Genomic DNA, 21,573 nt, shown 5'->3' on the forward strand with positions numbered 1-21,573 from the left:
ATAACTTCTGCACTTGCGAGCGTCGTTAAATAAACCATAATTTATTTATTTAAACCTCCCGTTTCAGCCTCACGTTCGCATACGTTACATTTTGAATTTGGTACTACATATTAAACAGTTTGAATTCGAATTCCAGACCAGCCAATCAGATAAAGGCATTGATTGAATCAACGAGCACAGAATGCATAGAGTAGATATAAACAGCTTGGAGGTGAAGCCGCTTTTGTGGACAGTCGCCATTATGATGCTACCAAAACATTGGGCTCCCGGTTAGCACATGGGCAGTTGATTGTGATGTTGCATCGTTGTTTTAATTAATAAATTAACTAATTTCAATATGCCTACATGTTCTGCGTATGGCTGTACAGACAGGTTTTAAAAAAAAAATTCCTGGAATAACTTTTCACGGGTAAATATGCATGTGTGAAATGTACTTATTACCGGTAGGCTAGATACGGTAATGAATGATTTAGCCTAAGTTAGTCGGTTAGATTCGTATTGTTCACGTATTTGTTTGATTAAGAGAAAGGATTAGTGTATTGATATTATTGTAATTAATTTTTATAATCACTAAATCAGACACGCTTTGTAAACTTAGCATTTACGAGCGAAGCTAACCTAACAACGCAAGTTGGAAGTTTGTGTCGCGTGCTATAGAAAATGGGTGTAACGAGGTTTCTCTTCAACCGAATGCACGTATTCGTTTGATGAAAAAGAAAGAGTGTATTAATATTATTTAATTAATTTTTATAATCACGAAATCAGACATGCTTTGCAGACTTAGCATTTACGAGCGAAGCTAACCTAACAACCCATGTTGGAAGTTTGTGTCGAGTGCTATAGAAAACGGGTGTACCGAAGTTTCTCTTAAACCGAATGCACGTATTCGTTTGATGAAGAAAAAGAAATAGTGTATTAATATTATTGTAATTAATTTTTATAATCACGAAATCAGACTTATGCTTTACAGACTTAGTAGCTTCATTAACTCGGTCGTGAACTGACTTGACCCACTTGGTAATAAAACTTCACTTTTGTTCGCCGTTATAATCTAATTATATACTATAAACGAAGAGCCTATCAAATATTATATGGTTAAGAGCATTCCATTTTTTCTCCAAACAAAATCGGGACATCTATACGAAATACTGGCAAAAGGAAGAGAATGATAATTTGCGTTAAGAAGCAAGTTTCATTATTAAATTGAAGCAAATGGATCAACCTATAAAAGTAATTATTATAGGGTAGCATTTTTATTGGACTAGTAGCAAAATAAGGTCAAACTGTTATTTTCCTTTTTTATCATTATTGTTTGTTTAACCTTCCAGATTATCTATTAAATACCATACTGCAATTTGAAGAGCTGCCAATTTAAATAACCTGTATATATGTGATTTATCGATGACAGTTTCGTAATTTTTGCTAAAAATACGTGCATAGCGATTCTGTATTACGAAACAAACAAGAAAGTGTGAGTCCTACAAGAAATTAGGGACATATGGAATTCTTATTATCATAAGATCTTCTATAACGTAATAGCTATTTTGCAATGTTTTGGTAGCAACAAGATGGCGTCAGGTCCATCAAACCGGCTTCACTCCGTCCAATGGTATTAAGATGCTAGTGTCTACTCTATTGTATTCTGTGCTCGTTTGATTGAATTGGATATTTCAAGGTTGCACAATTATGTAACTGCCCACTTACATTAACGCCATCTCTCAGGGAATTATCGGAGTTAACTAGTGTGGATTTTGTTGTTCATAATTCCACAAAAAAAAAAAAAAAAAAAAAAAAAACGATAAATTTATGAGAAAACCAAAGACGTTTTATAGTTTAACCGATGTATTATACGATATATTGAATCAAAATTTCGATATTGATATACCGGTATATCGAAACGAAAATATCGGTATTTCGTAAAACCCGATATATCGTTCCCATCGCTAGTTCCAACATCCACTCGAAAAAGTGCCAGAGCAGCCAACTGTGCATGGAAAGTCGCCAAGCTGTAGTTCAAACAAAATTTACTCTTTATTACTATTATTTAAAATATGCGACACGTTCTTAAGCCCAGTTGTTTTTATGTTCTATAGAAGAATTTGTGGACAAAATTAATTTATACGGCATGAAGTCTAATAGCAGAAAGCAAGTCACTCTTAATTATTATTTTCGAAGTTGGCTGTTCTGCTAATCAGTATTTTCTGCAGTATTTAAACGTTATATCCTTTAGTAAACAAAACGGAGTATTTTTATTTTGTAGAACTTCTTTGTGCTGCGGAAAAGTAATTTATTTATCGTTCTTTGGGAAAACTCAAAGACTGAGAGAAGTTATAAAAGAAGGTACATGTATTACCTATTATTCTTTTAAATTTTTAATAACAAAGAGGAAACCAATTTCAGGTTATGAGTACAAGCTGTAAACATTACACATTATAATTCCTGCTTCGTGACATATGTTGTAGGCTGTATTCAAATCATAATAATGATAACGTGTACCATCTCCAGAATTGGTAATAAGGCCCGTAACACACTTGAAGAGTTTTCGCTAGCGAGAAATGTGTTGCGATAAAGAGGCGAAGAGCCTCCTCCACACACTTGGCGAGTTCTCGCTATCACAGATCACACCTCGCTATGATCATCTATGCACTGCTTTCATGCAGAATGCATTTTTCTGATTATAGTAATGACTCGCGGGAAATATTATAGGTTATGTATTTACGTAAATTGTCGTACTTAAATATATAACCTGTAAGTATATTGTCGTACTTTACAAATTACATACGAACGCTATGTTGAATCTGAGTATTCAGATAATAAGGAAATGGAGTTGCATGAACATATTTTGTTAATAAAAAGAAAAAGTAGGCCTAAAATTAAAGCCAGAAATGTCTGAAAATCACAGGGCGAGTTTTGGACACTGGTTTCGATTTGATTGATAATACGTTTAGGCATTATTTCAGGTTGAATGGACCACAGTTTTTTGCCATTCATGATATGAAAGAGGATTCGGATAAACTCCAGAACATGAATTGCACCCTTTCCCTCTTACTTCAAAATTCCAACCTTGTGCACACAAAATAAATTATTGGCGCTGAAAAGTGCCTTTTCGTAAATATAATGATGCGCATTCGACAAACTCAGACAAATCTGCTCTTTTTAGTATTTTAAGACATAATTTGGTAGGTGCAATCCGTGTTCTAAAATTTTCCCATAATATCTCTTTGATGTTGACTACAGCAACGAACTTCACTCACAGCCACACATTTATTAACACTCTTCTCGGTAATCTCTCTGTTCACACTATGTGTTCTCACTCCTATCTCTGTTCTGTCACTACACTCTGTCATCTCAGTCCACACTATGTTATCTGAGTCAACTCTGTCCTCTCAGTCCAATCTGTCTTCTCCATCCTCAGTCCAATCTCTGTCCTGTCAGTACACCCTATGTTATCTGAGTCCACTCTGTCCTCAGTCCCTATGTCCACTCTGTCTTCTTCATCCTCAGTCCAATCTCTGTCCTGTCACTACACTCTCTGTCCTAATAGTCCACTCTCTGTTCTCTCAGTTCACTCTACGTCCTCTCAGTCTACTTTCTGTCTTCTCAGACCACTCTATATGCTCTCAGTCCACTCTGTGCTCTCAGTTCAATCTCTGTCCTGTCACTACACTCTCTGTCCTATTAGTCCACTCTCTGTCCTCTCAGTTCACTGTCTGTCTTCTCAATCCAATCTCTGTTCTGTCTCTACACTCTCTGTCCTATCAGTCCACTGTCTATCTTCTCAGTCCACTCTATGTGCTCTCAGTCCAATTTGTGTGCTGTCTCTACACTCTCTGTCCTCTGAGTCCACTCTTTGTCTTCTCAGTCCACTCTGTGTGCTCTCAGTCCAGGTGTTCTGTCACTACACTCTCTGTCCTACTAGTCCAGTCTCTGTCCTCGAAGTCCAGTCTGTGTCCTCTTAGTCCATTCTCTGTCTATTCAGTCCACTCTATGTGCTCTCAGTCCATTCCCTGTCCTGTCATTGGATCATTATATTTTCTAATTTTGCGATTATTTCAATTCTCTTTCAACAGTTCCTTTGCCATATGGGTTTCCGGAGCTGGACTCATCGTATGAATGCGACTCTGGTGTTGTATCTTTAAACTACGTCCACGATTTCATACAGTTACAACTTTTTGGCTTTTCAAATACATGATAGTAGCCTTTCTACCATTGCTAAGTAGTGTAGTGTTGGCTGCCATGCATACATGTATAATTTGATTCATGTAGTAGACTTGCGCTCGTCCGTCATGATACCTCGCAGCATATAGGGTGAGATTACCCAGTTAAACTGCAATTATGTATAAACCAGATTCTAGTGTATTTTTTAGATGTCTTTCATTTCGTTTATTTATTAGAGCCCATTGGGTTTAATATCTATATATATATAATTTGAACTGGTAATGGAAATTACGGGAAAACGGCTGAACGGATTTTAATGAGTGGCCCCTCATTTTCATGCCTGGCATCCAAAGTTTTTCGGAAAATTAGTAGTTTTCAGTGAAATGTCAATTTTCCTGTTTTCCAAAATCCATCTGTTGTCAGTTTTCAGAACTAATTTTATTGAATCACGGCCGACTTGATTGAATTTCAGAACAAAACATACACTACAATAAACAATAGGCTATTAGAAATTAAATATTATTGCAGTTAATATCACGATGGGTCTATTTTTCATTAATTGTACATAATATTGATGCTATATTGATGACACGAAAGTGTAACGTTTTGAGGTTATGTACGTAAATGTAGAGAATATCTTAATTTAGATCTTCATTTCTATAATTTACTGAGTGGCTGCTATATATAACTACAAAACTTAAGTAAGATAATAATATTGTTATTAAAAATCAAATATTTTATACTTATTAACACAGTGGGGTTGGGTCTTTTTCATATAACTTACTTAATGGCGGTGTAGTGTAGATATTGATATGTGTCATTGTCTTCAGTATTGGCTCGAGAGAGCGCGAAAATTACAGTTCCTAAGGAAAAATCAAAAGGTATTACTTACTGATAAAATAAGAGGCCTAGAAAATTTTGTAGTCTCCAGATCATTTCACCAAGATCTCTTAGTAGGATAAAATGATTTTACGCTCTACATTTCAAGTTCTACATGCAGCAGCTATACGAAAATACTATTGTTCGAAGGCTTACCAAACTTGACATTTTTTTAACTTTTGCCTACAATCCAGAATGACTTGAAATAGCTACTGCTATTGTCCTAACATTGGTACTTGCGTTTTGCGTTGAAACTCAAAAACTCAAGTTGGATAGGTTCAAGAAAAAGTATTTGGCCTAAAAAATCCATTCAGAGGGAGTACATTTCATTATTATGGAAGCAAATAACTATCAAAAAGACAAGTATTCTTCATTGAAAATAAATCTGAAAAATTTTTATTTGAAACGTCTAACGAACTTAGTTTGCAGCAGCATTTGCTGCACAAGCCACTAGTATTCTAGATCCTTATTGAGTATGTCAGTTGCCCTCGCAGAACGAACACGAGTGCTCCATCCCATCCAGTAGTCCCAAGCAAGCTTCAGAACTTCTACCTGGGCAACATGAGGTGGATCTGTCTGAAGTGGAAGCTGCATGACTGGGGCTGGCCTCCGCATTGAACCAGCAGGCTCTGCTTGACCTCTTATCATGGAGGAGCATGTGTTGCAGGTGCACACCTACCCCTGGATCATACACCCTTTCAACAAATTCAACTGACCACAGAGATGTAATTCTTCAAGCATGGCATGACAATGATATGGGTTTGTAATCCTTGCTTATGCAGTCATTGGGTTTGTGGTGTATTTTGTGTTCTGATAGTATATATACAAAGCACACGTAAGTTTTTACTGTTTCGATCTATTTGCATGTTTCACAGTATTTATTTTGTGTAAAATAATTTGTATAATAATTGTGTTTGAATACATTCTCAGCAGTTCTTTCCACTTAGCTTTATAGTCATTTAAGTATTGTAACTAGAGTCGATGGCAATTCAGAAGGCGGTTGTCTGCTAGCGTTTGCTTCGAGAGAGACAGATAGAGCAAGGCAGCGTACAACATTGCCACATCGTACTTCACGAGCACATGCAAAATAAATAGCGCAGGAGAGAATTTAAATTATCAAAAGACAATAATGACCTTAGCCGTTGATTACTGTAAGCATGACATCAAACAAATCCTCTTTCCTTCACTAACAATATTCTTTGCACGGTTCTCAATCCCACACCACATGCTTCTACGGTCGTTTCTTGCATGTTGGCAACGTTGCTGCCAGCATCAAGATGGCCGGCAGCGTTCTGATCGTTAGTGTTTTTAAAATAATTATACACCTTAAAAACTATTTTCCGCGCCTGCTTGTGTAATACTTGTCTTTTTACAGTCTCTTCTTCCATTTATTTACCTTACATACACACAGTAAATATTAGTTTTACTTATTCAATGTATTGAAACACTCGCACGTGAACAAACGAACTCGGGAAGTGCTTGCTATAGACTGATTCTGGTTGGTTCTACTGTACAAGCTTGTGACATCACATACCAGAAATGCTACGGCGCATATAGAAGCTAACCGCCTTCCGAAATGCCGTCTAGTCTAATTGCAACATAAAGTGGTTGTATAATAATGATGATGATAATGATAATAATAATAATGATAATAATAATAATAATAATAATAATAATAATAATAATAATTTTATTTGCCACTAAACGTGTAATAGGTCTTATCATAGGAACTAAAAGCAAAAACATACTACATATTAAAAAATTTGTCAACACTGTGAAAACTGTGATGTAATAAAAATCTTTGAACAGAAACTTTAAACCTGCTAAACTTGTTACTCTGCTTAGTTGTACTGGGTAGTTTGTTATAGATATGTATATGCTCATTATTAAAAAGCTATTATGTGTCTTGGTCAGCCTATAATAAGAGAGTTACTAAATTTGTCCTCGTTCTAATGTTGTAACCATGATCATCTTGAATACTCATATAATTAGGTTCTTCAGATGCACATTCTAGTTCAATTTTGAATTTTTATAAGGATATTTAAAATTATGCAGCATTAATGGGCTTGTAGACAAGTGAGTGATATTTAATTGAATGCATTTATCATTGTTCTGAAGAAAAATTACCTTTAGTAATATTAAAGGTATAAAGTATAACCATGTAGTGGCAAATAAGTTGTCTACATGTTTTATTCTTTTTTGCAAGGATATTGTTTAGAAATAAAATAAACCAGACTTAAGTAATAAGTTAGAAACAATCATTTGTCTATTTATGTCTTAAAATTATATACTGCCGGATAAAATACAACGAAGTAGAGTTGAATGTTTGTAATAATTACGTTTGGTAACTTTTTTTTTTTTTAATTGTGTAGTAAAGAATGGAGAAAATTTCATACTGTACAGGACTGGTAACTGTGTCCTCGGTCTTGTTGGTGAGGAAAAGGTTTTCTGAGGGAAGCGAAGAGGAAGGGGGGAGTTCAGCTTATTGGTAAAAGTACTATTATGCGTGCAAGAAACATTTCCTCTTACCTTGTCTTCGCGTAGGCTTGCAGTGGGATGCAGATGGAGTCGCGTTTCACACAGATTCTTCAGAAGATGAACTGCCATTTTCACTATCGCTGCCCCTGGCTTCACTATCAGTATCAGTGTTCAAGTTGATTGATATTTGGTCAATTACATCTGGAACTACTCCGTCCTTTTCCCAATATTCTGCTTCTAAATTGGCGACGTGGTGGCAGAAACCTGCCCAATCTTGCCGTGTTACCTCCTATATTGCATTCTTCGTAATTTCGCGCATCTTTGTTAAAGACAAATCTCCTGTAACATTCGTGTCCCTTACAATTCTCCTGATTTTCGACCATGCGAGTTCGATGGCATTTAAATCACACATATATGGAGGAAGATGTATCACAACATGTCCACTACCTGACAACATCTTATCTATTCTATATGTCTTCTCCTTTGGTTTCAGTGGAAGAATCAGTTTATAAAGGTCGTTCTTACGCATTGTCTCATTGCACTCGACTCCTTTCTTTCGCAGTCACTCTATCATGTCCCCTCTGAGGGCATAGGGTGATGGCGCTTTATCAATCTGAATATAATGGTACAGTGCATTGTCTAAAACGACAACAGAATTTGGTTGAAGATTTGGCATAAGTTGATTAACTACCCACTTTTGAAAACTGACGCTATTCATTTGTCCATGGTAGTCTCCTGTTGTAGAGCCAGTTTTGTATATTAGTTCTGCACCGGCAAGAAAACCACTTGCGCCCCAGTCTGTTCCCCGAATTCATATTGTCCTGAACTCCCATTACGTCATCACTTTGCCAACATCTTCTGTGAGTTAGATTGCTATCGACCCACATCTCATCTACGTACACAATTTCACGTCCTTCTTCTCGATACTTCATTTTATGCAGATAGTTTGCCTTCCAATCAATAATATCCGGTCTTTCTACCAAGATTTTTCGTTTTGACTGGCATTTCCTCCATCTAAACCCCATGCTTTTCACGACTCTGTTTAGTGATTTTCTGCCCGAAGGAAAATTGATTTTTTCTTTAATTACTGTCAGAAGTTTAGGTATTGTCGGCACTCTCTTTTCTTGAATATGTAAGTCTTGTATTTCTTATAACACACTTGTCGAAGTCGTCTACATGCAGTATATTACGCCATATTATTCGTCTCTTCTTTCCTGGCGATTTCAGAAGCCTATCCGGACTGTTTCCTTTTCTTATCTTATGTCCCTTCCTAATCTTCTTTATTGTATTATATCCCACTCCAGTGTATTCGGCCACTCTTTCAGTTGATTTATTTAAGGGAATCCTCAAATGTTTTTCCACTCTTTCCTCATCGCACTTCTCTATGATGTTAGCTATTATTTCTCTTGCTTCACTATGAATAGTTGTGTTTGTCTTTCTATTAGCCATACTAAACGAAAGTGTTTATCGTTCTTGCTAATATCACTGCTCTATCATCTCACACTATTATTCCTATACTATAGCTATACACATCCTATACTATTTTATCATTACACTACACTATACTAATCCTATACTAAATATACGTACTACACTGAATTACACAGATTTGCTGTAATTACTGTATAAGGAAGTTCTGAATTGAACAATGTAAAGAATACTGTAAATTCAAGTTGACTGCACTCTCGCAATATATATTCAGAACTGGTAGTTGTCTGTCAATGTCATAGCAAAGCCACCCCCATCCCGAACCTTTAGTACCTATCCTCTTCCCCGCGGTTGCGGCAGACCCCTCTCACACTGACACAGTTACCAGTCCTCCACAGTATATACAATTGACAAATTATTGAGTTCACTTATTAGAAGAACAACATTATTCTATACTTAAGCAATTAGGCTTATGTAAAAAGTATCTTGGGACAGATTTTGCATCACATAGTGACTTTTTTTTAACAAACAGTAAAATGTTTTGGCACATAGATAAAAGTCATGACTAGAAATAGCTCCTTTATATGATGGTTATAGATACAAATATTTCTGTACAAATGAGGCCTGCAAGGTACATCCAAGACCAAATAGAACTGTCTTTTTCATGACACTCCCATTTCCTCTGGTATAATAGCAATACATCTTCATAACATGAAGTACAGTCACAAAGTCGTAGGCCTACTGTACTGTGAGTGTTATTTTCGGCTTTATCTGTTGTTGCAGGTGGTGAAGCTGAATAAGATTGCTATCATGCTTTGTCGGCATCTCCATCATCTTCCTGCAGTAGATGTCTTGTGGACACTTTCTGGTAGCGGATCTAGTTCACTGGAGAAGAGACAATGAAAGGTGTGTTATTTTTAAGGCGCAGATATTTGTGAAATGGCATTATTTTTTCTTTTAATTTTAATGCAGTAATTCATTTTAAGGTGAAGCAAAATGAAATATGTAACTTTTGTGTTTAGTTTTTTATATTTTTATTTTTAATTTTTTTTTCTTAGATTTTGCAATAGATATTTTTTTCACTTTTGGATCCATTAAACATATTTTTCTTCAGTTTTAGGTTTTCTATAACATATTTTTCAAATTTCGATTCATTCTCTAGCAATCTTAAATAAAAATCTTAGTAGCTGCTTTTCCACTGCAAAATATTTTTATTTGCTAAGAAAACAGATCTTGAGTGGGTGGTTGGTCATAGTGATGTGATAAGCTAACAAAGAATGTGATGATGGTACATTTTATATATTAATTTATTTTCGTCTATAATGGAAAATGACGCATAATTAAAATTTATAGGCTATAATAGAAACATTAATACAGTATATTATGTGTAGTAATAATATTGTTCGCTCAAGTAGAAAACTCTGAAGTTGTGAGACTGTTATAGGAATTTGGAATTTTTGCACTTTTACCAATGATTATGTTGTACTTGCATTTATCTAATACAGTTTATATTGAAAAGGAAATAAGTATTGAAACCGTCGATGAAGTTACATTTCATGCCAGTGGACGTAATGAGAAATAGCAATTTAAAATCGTAATTAAAGTAGGATTTTATCATATATATATATATATATATATATATATATGATCAGTTTTCACATGCACCACAATGTAAACAAGAAATGAAAACTTTTATAGCAGGTTCTGTGACTTTCGTTGCTAGAATAAATGCTACTTTATAAATGAGATGCTATTCTGTGTTGCAGTTTAGATTACAACCATGATCATCCATGAATTTGTAATAATTGTGAATTAATTGTAATATAAGGAAAACAGAAATAAGACATTATTTTGATTTCTTTTAAAAACTATCTGCTCTTATTTGTGTTTAGTATCGGTTCATATATACAGTCACTTGCCTGTAATTTATTAATTTTATGATAATTATGGCATTATAATGTAAATGTAATAAAGTTTTTTTGCTCATTTTTTTAGGTTAATTTCAAGCCACCAACATCCACCCGCTACTTATTTTGCATTAATGCGCTAGTGTGTAGGATCCTTATTTGGCAATTAATTTCTTTCCTTCATTTGACTGTTTCTCATACTTTGCTACTGTGCCTTCCAGCGTCTCAGTTCCTGGACCAGAAGGTACAACTTCACAAAAGTCAGCTTGAGTTATAAGTACTTAAGGTTGGTGTTCTGAGGATACTGGGTACGGCATCTTGAATCCCTTAATCTAGCCTACACCACAGAGCAACGTATGAAATCTTTCTCATTAGAAAGTGTACAGAGATCTTAAGTACTCTTAGGAAGCCTCCTTTTTTTAATCACTTTGTAACAAGTGTCGCTGAACTTGGCACATTTGAGATTTCCCAATTAACTGTTCTCAAATTATTAGGATTTTGTTCATATTCAGTAAGTACAAATCAATTTATCAGGGAATGCCCCGTTAAAGTAAGTACAATGCATATCCCTTTTAGTTCTTCGGTAAAAAATCTTGGCATTCACATGGATAATAATCTCAACTGGGACATGCAAATCACAGAAACCTGCAGAAAAGTATATTCTATTATCCATGTGCTAAAAAGGATAAATGTTCATCTTCCCTCTTGCTTAAAAAAGTCCCTTCTGCAGATGCTTGTATTTCCCTATTTTGATTATGCTGACATTTTACTGACTGACCTTTCCAGCGACAACAAAACGAAACTTCAACGTGCTCATAACTTGTGTGTATGTTTTGTAAGCAATGTTCGTAAATATGATCATATTACCCCATCCCTGGAAACAATAGGTTGGCTTAAACTAGATAAGAAAAGAAATTTACATTCACTTCTCCTTCTCTTCGAAATCTTGAACTCTTCTATTCCTTCGTACCTGTCGTCTCGCTTCACTTACCTTTCTTCCCACCACAATCTGAACACACGCTCTCGCCATGAAACAATACTAACAGTACCATCCCATCGCACCTCCTCATACTCATCCTCTTTCACAATAGCCCTGCCAAGACTCTGGAATTCGTTACCTGCTAGCATCAGGGACTGTCGAAATAAAATTGAATTCAAACGCAAACTTACTAGGCACTTGGCCAGTAATTGAGACTCGTTCAGACATGGTTTCTTGTAAATAGTTCTCTTAATCTATCACAAAATATTTCAATGTCCGGTAATTTCATTACTATAGATTTTTGTTATTGTAGGTTTAATTTGTAATTCAGTAAATACAAAAATATTCTTTGTTCTTAACTTCTATGATAAAATGTGTAGCTTTCATTAATCAGGTAATCTTGTCATACTTTAATTTTTATTGTAATTGTAATTGTAAATTTAATGTTAATTGTAATTTTATTGTTCATATTATAGTTGTAATCCCCTGGTAGAGGGGCAGAGAAGGCCTGACGGCCTTATCTCTACCAGGTTAAATAAATAGTACTAAATACTAAATATATGAACGAATATTACACAAAGCTGTTAGATGCATAGTTAGAAAGGATTGGGTGTAGACCTCCCAGGTTAGGTCATCCTTCACTGTAGACAGATGAGACAGGCATTGGGCAGGGGGTTATAGAGCACACATGCTTATTTGTAATGTAGCACAATGTTTGCAGTGCTGGTGTACAAGCTGTTGCATATGGCCCAGGCATCAGGTCCAAATACAAGGAGAAGGTGCAGAAGCTGGAGGTGTTCATGAGTGACAAGTGCCTGCTGGACGTGCTACAGAGGCAGCTTGTAGAGTACTACGAGTTCTGCTTCCGCAAATGATACTTCCATCAGCCAGAGATACTGAAGACGCTCATTGGACAGCTCAAGGAGGTGAGTCAGCCACAGCCTCTTGTTTCCACCACTTTGTTTCATTGTCCCATTGTCATTATAGAAAGTATACAGATATCATATTGAGAGGAAGGGTTTTTTCTTTTTTCTTTTTTGCATGTCTCTCTGTGTGTATACTAAACCATTGAATAGATTTATGACGATTCGAAATAACTGTGCAGTTTGAAGGAAGAATGAGATACATTAAAATAAATAAAAGCCTGGAAGGAATTTGTAATGATGTGCATGGTTAATTAGAAAATTAGGATAAAGTGTATGTAATTTGGTAGCGGCGTATCATCGACTCTTCTACAAATGCACATGTGAACTCATTAGAATGGAAGCATTTCATCCTTTAGTCACTGCAGTAGAGCTGTCAGACTTCCTCATCTCAAGAAATAATGTTATGTGTTAATATTTTATTTGCAAGAAAGCCGTCCATTTTGTTTAAAAATAGGAAAAGGATAAATCATTCCAGTGGCGGCTCGTTAGTTCCAGGCTAGGTGGGGCCAGATTAAAAATAAACTCATGTCTTATACTGTATGTCTATATAACCTCCTCTCGATATGCCATTATAGTTACATCAACATATTGGTTCATATTATCAATTGTTGGACTAGAAAAACTACTTAGGAATAAAACATACAATAATTAAAATATTTCTACAAATGGTTAGTACGTGCATAATTAATAAAACAATAATCAGGTTTAACAAATCAACAAACTTATAGTGGCCGATTATTTGTATAGCTATGCTGTATTTCTTCTTTTTCTGATGAGCAGATTTATCAGTCACTTTCGAATTATAGTTCGTTATTTTGTGAATGTAGTCCTTGTGAATAGAAAGAACAGTCAGTGAATTTAATCTTTCTTGTGTCATAGAGTTTCTAAAAAAAAGATTTTATGTGTCCTGAAACAACATTCTACTTCGGCAGTAGCCACAGGGGTCACAAAAACTATTGCCAACAACTTTGTTACTTCCTGGAGTGTGTCTGTAAGGTCATTTTCATGGAGTAAGAACATTAACGCACTAGAAATAGGTATGTTCCTGAAAGTGGGATTAGAATAAAATGCATTTAGTTCATTTCTAAGTATTTCCTTATTCAGCATATTGTATTGCGTAATAATGGTTTGAAGCAATGACTCAGAGAAATTATCACAATAAATAGGGAATTTTTTGAGATAAACTATCGAAAATGCAGAAAAAATTTCCGAAGTTGGAATCTGTCACTTATTTGACACATTAGGTCGCACACTTCTTTTGAATTGACACAACACGTAAAGTTTTATATGCTATACTGCTGTTAATGTGTGTTGTAGAATTTTCATGTGATTTTACTCTCTCAGACAAAAATGCTTTAAATCTGTACACCCCTTTTTAGTGCACAGAGTTTCGCCCCCCAAAAAGCAGACAAAAACAATATAACGATTTTCGTTTCTCACATCGTTAACCATTCCTTCTTTTCAAACCACTCAGAACAAAAGTTTCTGCATTTCTTTCCATCCTGTTGAACGATATTAATATTTTTAGTCATCATCATCTCTGCACTACAGCCACACATGGCCTTGGCGTCCTCAACAATTATTTTCCATGTTTGTCTTTCCTGTGCCTTCCTCCTCCAATTTCTCACTCCCAACGCCACAAAGTCATCTGTCACGCCATCAAACCATCTGAGCTTAGGTCTTCTCTTTTTCCTTATCCCTCCAGTTTCATTAAAAAGCAGCTTTTTGGCTATTTTGTCTTCACTCATTCTCATGAGATGACCAAGGCATCTTATCCTTTCTGCTTTTATAATCGCCACTATATCCGGTTCTTCATATAACTGATATAATTCCCGGTTAAACCTTCTTCTCCATATTCCTCACTCTTTAATCGCTCCATATATTGTTCTTAAGATCTTTCTTTCGAAAGTTCCCATAGAATTTTCCTCTCTTTTTGTCAGGGTCCAAGTCTCCGCTCCATAAATCAACATGTCTTATCATTGTTTTATAAATTTTAGTTTTAATCGTACAAGGAACATTCTTTGCTTTTAATATATTTGCTAATCCAAAATAGCTCTTATTGACTGCTATTAATCTAGCTCCTATTTCACTATCCATGGTATTGTTTTCTGTTATTACTGATCCCAAATATTTAAAAGACTTGACCCTCTCAAACGTAAATTCCTGTATCTTAAGCTCATTTGGTATTGATATTCTAGAATACCCACTAAACATATATTTTATTTTCTCTTGATTGATAGCTAATCCCATGTGTCCAGCCTTTTCATTCAGTCTCTCAAATTCATTACTCAGACTTTTGATGTTTCTACTAATGATAACTACGTCATCAGCAAATGCCAAGGTCTGGGATGTCTATAGAAAATAGTATTAGTTGTTTGTACTCCAGCTGCCCTTATTACCTTCTCTAGGGTGACGTTAAACAACAGGCAAGCTAAAGGATCTCCTTGCCTTAATCCCTTACTTATTTCAAATGCTTCCGACAATTCTGCATTTACTTTGACTCTACATTTGTTACTCTCCATTGTTGCCATTATTAATCTTATCAATTTCTCTGGAACTTGAAATTCGAGCAATGTCTTAAACAATTCGTTTCTATTGATACTATCGTAAGCTGCTTTAAAGTCCAGGAACAAAGAGTGTAGTCCTATGTTATACTCGTTACAATTTTTCCAGTGTCTGCCTTATCGCAAATATCTGATCGATTGTTGATTTCCCAGACATGAATCCACACTGGTACATTCCGATGTTTTTCTCAACATAGGACTTCAATCTATTGTTTATAATTTTCGCAAAAATCTTATATGCAGTATTTAAGAGAGTTATACCTCTGTAATTAGCACACATAAGCCTATTACCCTTCTTATATATTGGGCATATCGCTCCCTCGCTCTAAGCCATCGGTATTTTTTCAGTTCATCGCTCCCTCGCTCTAAGCCATCGGTATTTTTTCAGTTCATCATACTATACTCATTATTTCCTTCATCCTTTGCAAGAATGTTATCCCGCTACATTTGAAGAGTTTCGCCTGTAAGCTGTCGGTCCCAGCTGCTGTGTTGTTTTTCATTTCGTTAATAGCCAATTCTATTTCTATAATATCTGGGGGTTCCTCCTCCCCCTTATAACCCTGCTCTAACACAAACCTCCATTCTTCTTCCTGCTCTTCTAATAAAATAGTCTTAAAATGTCTTGTCCAGCAAGACAAAATATCTTGTGTATTAGAAAGTGTATTACCTTTATCATCTCTACAACTCACTACTTTTGGATTAAATACATTTTTTTGATCTTTAATGTTTCTATAAAACTCTTTCACATTAGATTGCTCTGCATTCTCAATTAATTCGTTTGCTTGATTATCCATTCCCTTTTTTTCCTTTTATGTGTTTGTTTCTCTATCCTCTTAATGTTTTTAGTAGGGCCTACCAATGGTTATTAAAGGAGAAAAATTTGCTCTGGAACCAGGGATCAAAACCATTGTTACCGTAACAGATAAATTCTGTAGGACCAAAAATTAATCTTTACGTAGATATTTTTAGGCTGAAAAGGTCAGAGAGCTTTAATTGTCAATTTATATTCTGATTTTAACGGCGAGAACGGAGTTTGAATCGGTCTGTCTACTGTATTCATTCTGTCAAAGACTTCTGCACACTTTATAATACTTTTACTTAATGGTGTAATGTTATACATACTTTTCTAAATGTACTTATCCACAATCCATGTATTGTGGGTCCCTATCACCACGGCATGATGCGTCCTCAGTTGCGGATTGAGGAGACGGCCTCCAGATATGGAGGATAGCTGTGAATATATTGAATAAGCAGTCGCTCACAACCGATGAGGGATGATCCTCCAGCTTGGGGGTTGGGCGAAGGGCTAAAACCCATCACCGTAAAAAACAGCTTGTTACGAAACCTTCGGATTCGGATTCTGGATATTGCAGATAGATGACAGAACTGTGACCCCATTTTCTAGTTGTACATCACTTTGGCAGGTCACGCTGCACATGATGTGTATCTGTAGAGAGTTATGTCGTGTACTAGGGTGAGTGTATGTGTAAGTGTTCATATAAGTGTAGTGTATGAAATGAGTAGTGATGATGATGAAGATGAGGAAGGGAAAAGGGGAAACCCGGTGCTGGCATGCAGCCTAGTCCTGTCGAATAGCATCAAGGGGGCCGCCAGGCTTAACGTCCCTATCAGACAGATGAATCACTATCAACAGTGACATATGAAGGATACACGGGAAAAATGATCAAGGTCCATCAAAAATCGAAATTGAGTTAATAATGCCATCTTATAGTGAAAAGAGAGTACTAACATATGGCCTAGCTAATTTTCTGTCAAAACGATCATGGTTCTCGAAAATGAACGTTGAAGTTTTCATGTACTTCAGAAGAACGATCAAGCTCCAGTCGCATTGGTTCTGTGGAAGAACGATCAAGGTCCATTTTTCTACTCTGCTTTTCCTCCTATGTTTTGCCGTATAATGCTGCAGCTTTGTGCTGCTGGCTTTCCTGCAATTTATGTAAAATTACCTGAACGATAATTTCATTACTTTTTTACTGTTGAGTAAGAATGCAATGATTTTTTTTCGCACTAATGTAAACAAGGTTTTATTTGCAGCTTGTTTCATGGACATTCTTTCAGGCTTGTGTTAGTTGTTCCGGATGTTGCCTTAACATTAAGTCATAAGTGAAATTGAGGTATCAGAAATAACAGCAGATATAGCTATGCAGAATGTGAGTACGAAGAAATTTTTTTTTTTGACGTACTTCTAACTCATTGAAAAGAATACAGACCATGAGTCAAATTACAGGAGACGCTTGTTTAAGTGTTCAGGATTGAAATGTTCTCAGAATATTTTACTTATAGGAAGGAGTAGATTAATGAGGGAATGAAATCTAATGGCTTTCTATGCTACATAGAATGCTCACCTGACAGGGCTTATCATTATAAATACTATGTCATACAAGAAATATCCATTGATTTTTATGAATTAGCGATAAATTTAGAACCAATATATCTCAACTTGAATTAGAAATAAACAACGATAAAGATGCAACTCAGATACAAAATTTGAATAGACAAAAACCGTATCTCATAATGACTCAAAATGAACTACATAATAGGAAGGAAGATACTTTGTATGAGGTAAAGCGTTCTGAATGTTTGGATACATTTGAAATCCAGACAGTCTATGATTAAGGATGCAGTTTGTATGGATTACCAGAAGAATCTTCCATTATCTAAAATTTCAACAAGTGAAGCATATTACCACAGGCAACTGTACTTTTTTCGTGCTAAGTCCATATACTTTCTACTGTGAAATCTGTATTTTTTATATACGAGGCCTGTCTAAAAAGTATCCGACCTTTAGCCAGAAAAAATATTTCAAATACCTGACGGGGTTGGGACCCTAATCCCCTTCAAAGTAGGCCCCTTGTGCTTGCACACACTTAGCCCACCGATCCTTCCACTGCCGGAAAGACCTCTGGAAGTCTTCTTTTGGAATGGTGTTCAGCTCCGTCGTCGCATTCCGCATTATCTCTTCTCTACTCTCAAAACGGGATCCTTTCAGTGGTGTCTTCAATTTTGGAAACAACCAGAAGTCGCAAGGAGCCAGGTCTGGAGAGTAGGGAGGTTGGCGAACGGTTGTAATTCCATGTTTGGCCAAGAAAGTGTTGATCAATTGGGATGAATGTGCGGGGGTGTTATCGTGATGCAAGTGCCAGTTGTTCGCCGTCCACATGTCTGGTCTTTTGCGCCGAACTGCATCACAGAGTCACTGGAGAACATCGTAATAGTACTCCTTTGTCACCGTTTGTTCTTCTGGTGCATATTCGTGATGCACAATTCCACGGAAATCAAAGAAAACAGTCAGCATCACCTTGATTTTGCTTCGCACCTGCCGCACTTTCTTCGGCCTTGGAGACTCGGGATGCTTCCATTGCGACGACTGTCTTTTTGTTTCTGGGTCGTACCCGTTTTTTGTTCCGGGGACAACAACTTGGGCACGCACTCTCTGCTGATGTGCGGCCATCTTTGAATCGGTTGAACCAGTCCTTAATTTGTGTTACACCCATCGCATCTTCCCCAAACACCTGCTGAATCTTACGAATTGTTTGACTTTGAGAATCACCAAGCTTTTGACAAAATTTGATGCAGTATCTTTGCTCAATTCGTTCAGTCATCTTGCGAGAAAACTAAATCCGACAAACACTTAGAACAGCACCTTACTTGGCGACCACCAGCCAGTGACTGGCACAAGCGAATGTGGTGAAAAAATTCAAGCATGTGCGCATTACGGTTCCTCCTTCCACAGTGCACAGTGGCGCCACCTTAGAATCACTACTTTGCGAGGGAAAATTTAAGGTCGGATACATTTTAGACAGGCCTCGTATGATGAAATGGTTTTGAACAAAGCACCTAATGAAGTATGCTTAATGGTGTGGTATTTCTGTTTTTGAAATTCTGTCGTGAATCCTGTTGAGGACAGAATAACAAATTTTATTGTGATCCGATTTTTCCATAATGAAGAAATTGTATTGTCTGTTTGCAACATTTCCAAGAAGAGGCTATTCGTACCTCGAGTGCAATAATATGGAATTTATAAATCAGAAGGTAAGATGTGAGTTTCCTGATGACTGGTGACATGAGATTGCTTATCCTAGGAAGAAACGTGACCCATTCTTCATAGTTGACTGCAAGATAGAAAAAGTATTTTATGGATGGAGAGAATTTCTGAATAGCTACTGCAAAAAGAAAGCCCTTTCGCCTAGAGGTGCATTGCAATCTACAATGTAAAATAAGATACTAAAAAAAGGTGTTCCTGATAATCATCAAGCGGATGATACGAAAGCTATATAGTGAGTTTCTATTTTGTCAAAATCATTTTATCTTTAATTTTATTAAAAAATATATAAAAAATAAATCCATGGCACTGCAGCCCATGAAGGTCCAAGACCGACCAGCCGGCTGTTGGCCTCACATTCACATGCGGAAGCAAAGGTGGACAATCATCCAACCAGTATGGAGGTACCGAGTGGTTAGCACGATGATCCCCCAGCCATTATAGCTGGTTTGTGAAACTGGATTTTCGCTACCTATCATAGCTCCCCAAGTGCATCACGATGCTGGGTGGGCACCGATCCTGTACACTGGCTGAAATTTCATGAGAAAATTTCTTCCTCCATGAGGACTCGAACCAATGCGCATTCCGTAACGCAAGTCCTAGGCAGGATGCTTTAGATCACGACGCCACGGTGCAGGATTTAATTTTATTTATCGCATTTTAATTTGAAATACTATTAAACATCCAAATTAGTCTATAATAGTCATTTTCTAATATTATTTCAATTATATTCAAACCATTGAAAAGAAATCAGAAGAACAATGCGAAAGAGTTGAAAATCTTCAATCGCTTTATATTATGATATATTTCAAAACGGCAACATTCAATGACTTCCAAATAAAGAAGCAGCTCTGCAGACCCGCAGTACAAGACCACTGAAAGGAAAACGAGAAATATATTTCGAAATTATACATAAAATGACCAAAAACAAATGTTTGAGTTAGAAGTGGTATTTTACTATAATGCACACTTTATTCCACGTATCTCGAAGTTTCCTATTTGGACCTTGATCGTTCTTACTTTGGAAGTTTACACATTGTTTGTTTATATTGCATTTTCAATTGTTTCCATCTAAATTTAGAACAAAATGTCATTGTATAATTAATAAGAAATCATCGTTCTTTACATTCCACTACATCAGTTTCTATTAAATACTCAAATAACTAAGTATTAAGTGCTTAAACTTTAAAATTCGCTTTTCTCGAAACTTTATAAAATGAACCTTGTTCATTATTCCCTTGTACCCTTCATATGCTTTCTCTTCATATGCACAGCAGAGAGATTTGGGATTTAACCCAGGCTTATTGCTGCACAATCTAGTGATTAGAAGTTGTGCAGTGCCATGTCTCCTAGTCCCGAGGTAGAAATTTTACATCAGATAATAATGTAGTTATCTTCATTATTCAAGAAGTAAACCTTAATGCTGACCAATTAAAATATTTTGATTTTAAAGGTTTTAGTATGAAACTCTTACCCAAAAGTAGATAGATCAGTAGTGGAATTCTCGTAGGCATATCAAAGAAATTAATTACAAATTTCCAAATCATAAAAGAAATGGATAAACAAGACAAGATAAATTAAATTAAAATAAAATAAATTATGTAAATTAAAATCAAATAAGCAAAAGTAAAAGAAAATAAAACAAAAATTAAATTGAAATAAATCGAATTAAATTAAAATAATTTAAGTTAGAATAAAATAAATTAAAGTGAATTAAGTTATATTAAAATGAAATAATTAAAGTAATTAAAATAAAATCAAATAAATTAAAATAAAATAAAGTAAAATGAAGTAAAATAATATGAATTAAATTGAAATAATATAAAATAAATTAAATTAATATAAAATAAATTAACATAAAATAATATAAATTAATTTAAAATTATATAAAATAAATTAAGTTAAATTAAAATTAATGAAGATAAATTAAAACAAGTGAAATTAAAAAGAAATAAATTGAAATAAAATAAATTAAAATGAAATAAAGTAAATTAGAATAAAGTAAATTAAAGGAGGTTAAAAGGAATTAAAATAAGTCAAATTAAAAAAAAAATTAGTTTAAATAAAATAAAATCAATTAAAAAAAATATATACACACAGAATAAAAAATTTTAGAGTTCGTCCAAAGGGCTGGACTCGGGAAGAGTACCCAAAACGCTCATTGCATTTCCACGTTGAATTGCAGTACTTA

General features: G+C 35.4%; 1 protein-coding gene across 7 annotated transcripts in view; it reads left to right on the forward strand.

The window, feature by feature from the left end:
• The window catches only part of LOC138708921 (zinc finger protein 501-like), a 94,353-nt gene that overhangs the window by 52,133 nt on the left and 20,647 nt on the right, over window positions 1–21,573 (forward strand). The window contains exons 8-11 of one of the 7 annotated variants that reach the window (XM_069839280.1): window positions 5,520–5,796; window positions 9,727–9,849; window positions 11,072–11,136; window positions 12,551–12,755. In XM_069839280.1, the coding sequence (XP_069695381.1) occupies window positions 5,520–5,655 (136 nt within the window). In that variant the 3' untranslated portion in view covers window positions 5,656–5,796; window positions 9,727–9,849; window positions 11,072–11,136; window positions 12,551–12,755. Of the gene's footprint in view, window positions 1–5,519; window positions 5,873–9,726; window positions 9,850–11,071; window positions 11,137–12,550; window positions 12,756–21,573 lie in introns of all 7 variants that reach the window. The other 6 variants (XM_069839279.1, XM_069839278.1, XM_069839276.1 and 3 more) reach the window with 6 other exon arrangements.

The sequence above is a fragment of the Periplaneta americana genome, chromosome 11 (genome assembly GCF_040183065.1).
Source record: "Periplaneta americana isolate PAMFEO1 chromosome 11, P.americana_PAMFEO1_priV1, whole genome shotgun sequence".
Taxonomy (NCBI): Eukaryota; Metazoa; Arthropoda; class Insecta; order Blattodea; family Blattidae; genus Periplaneta; species Periplaneta americana.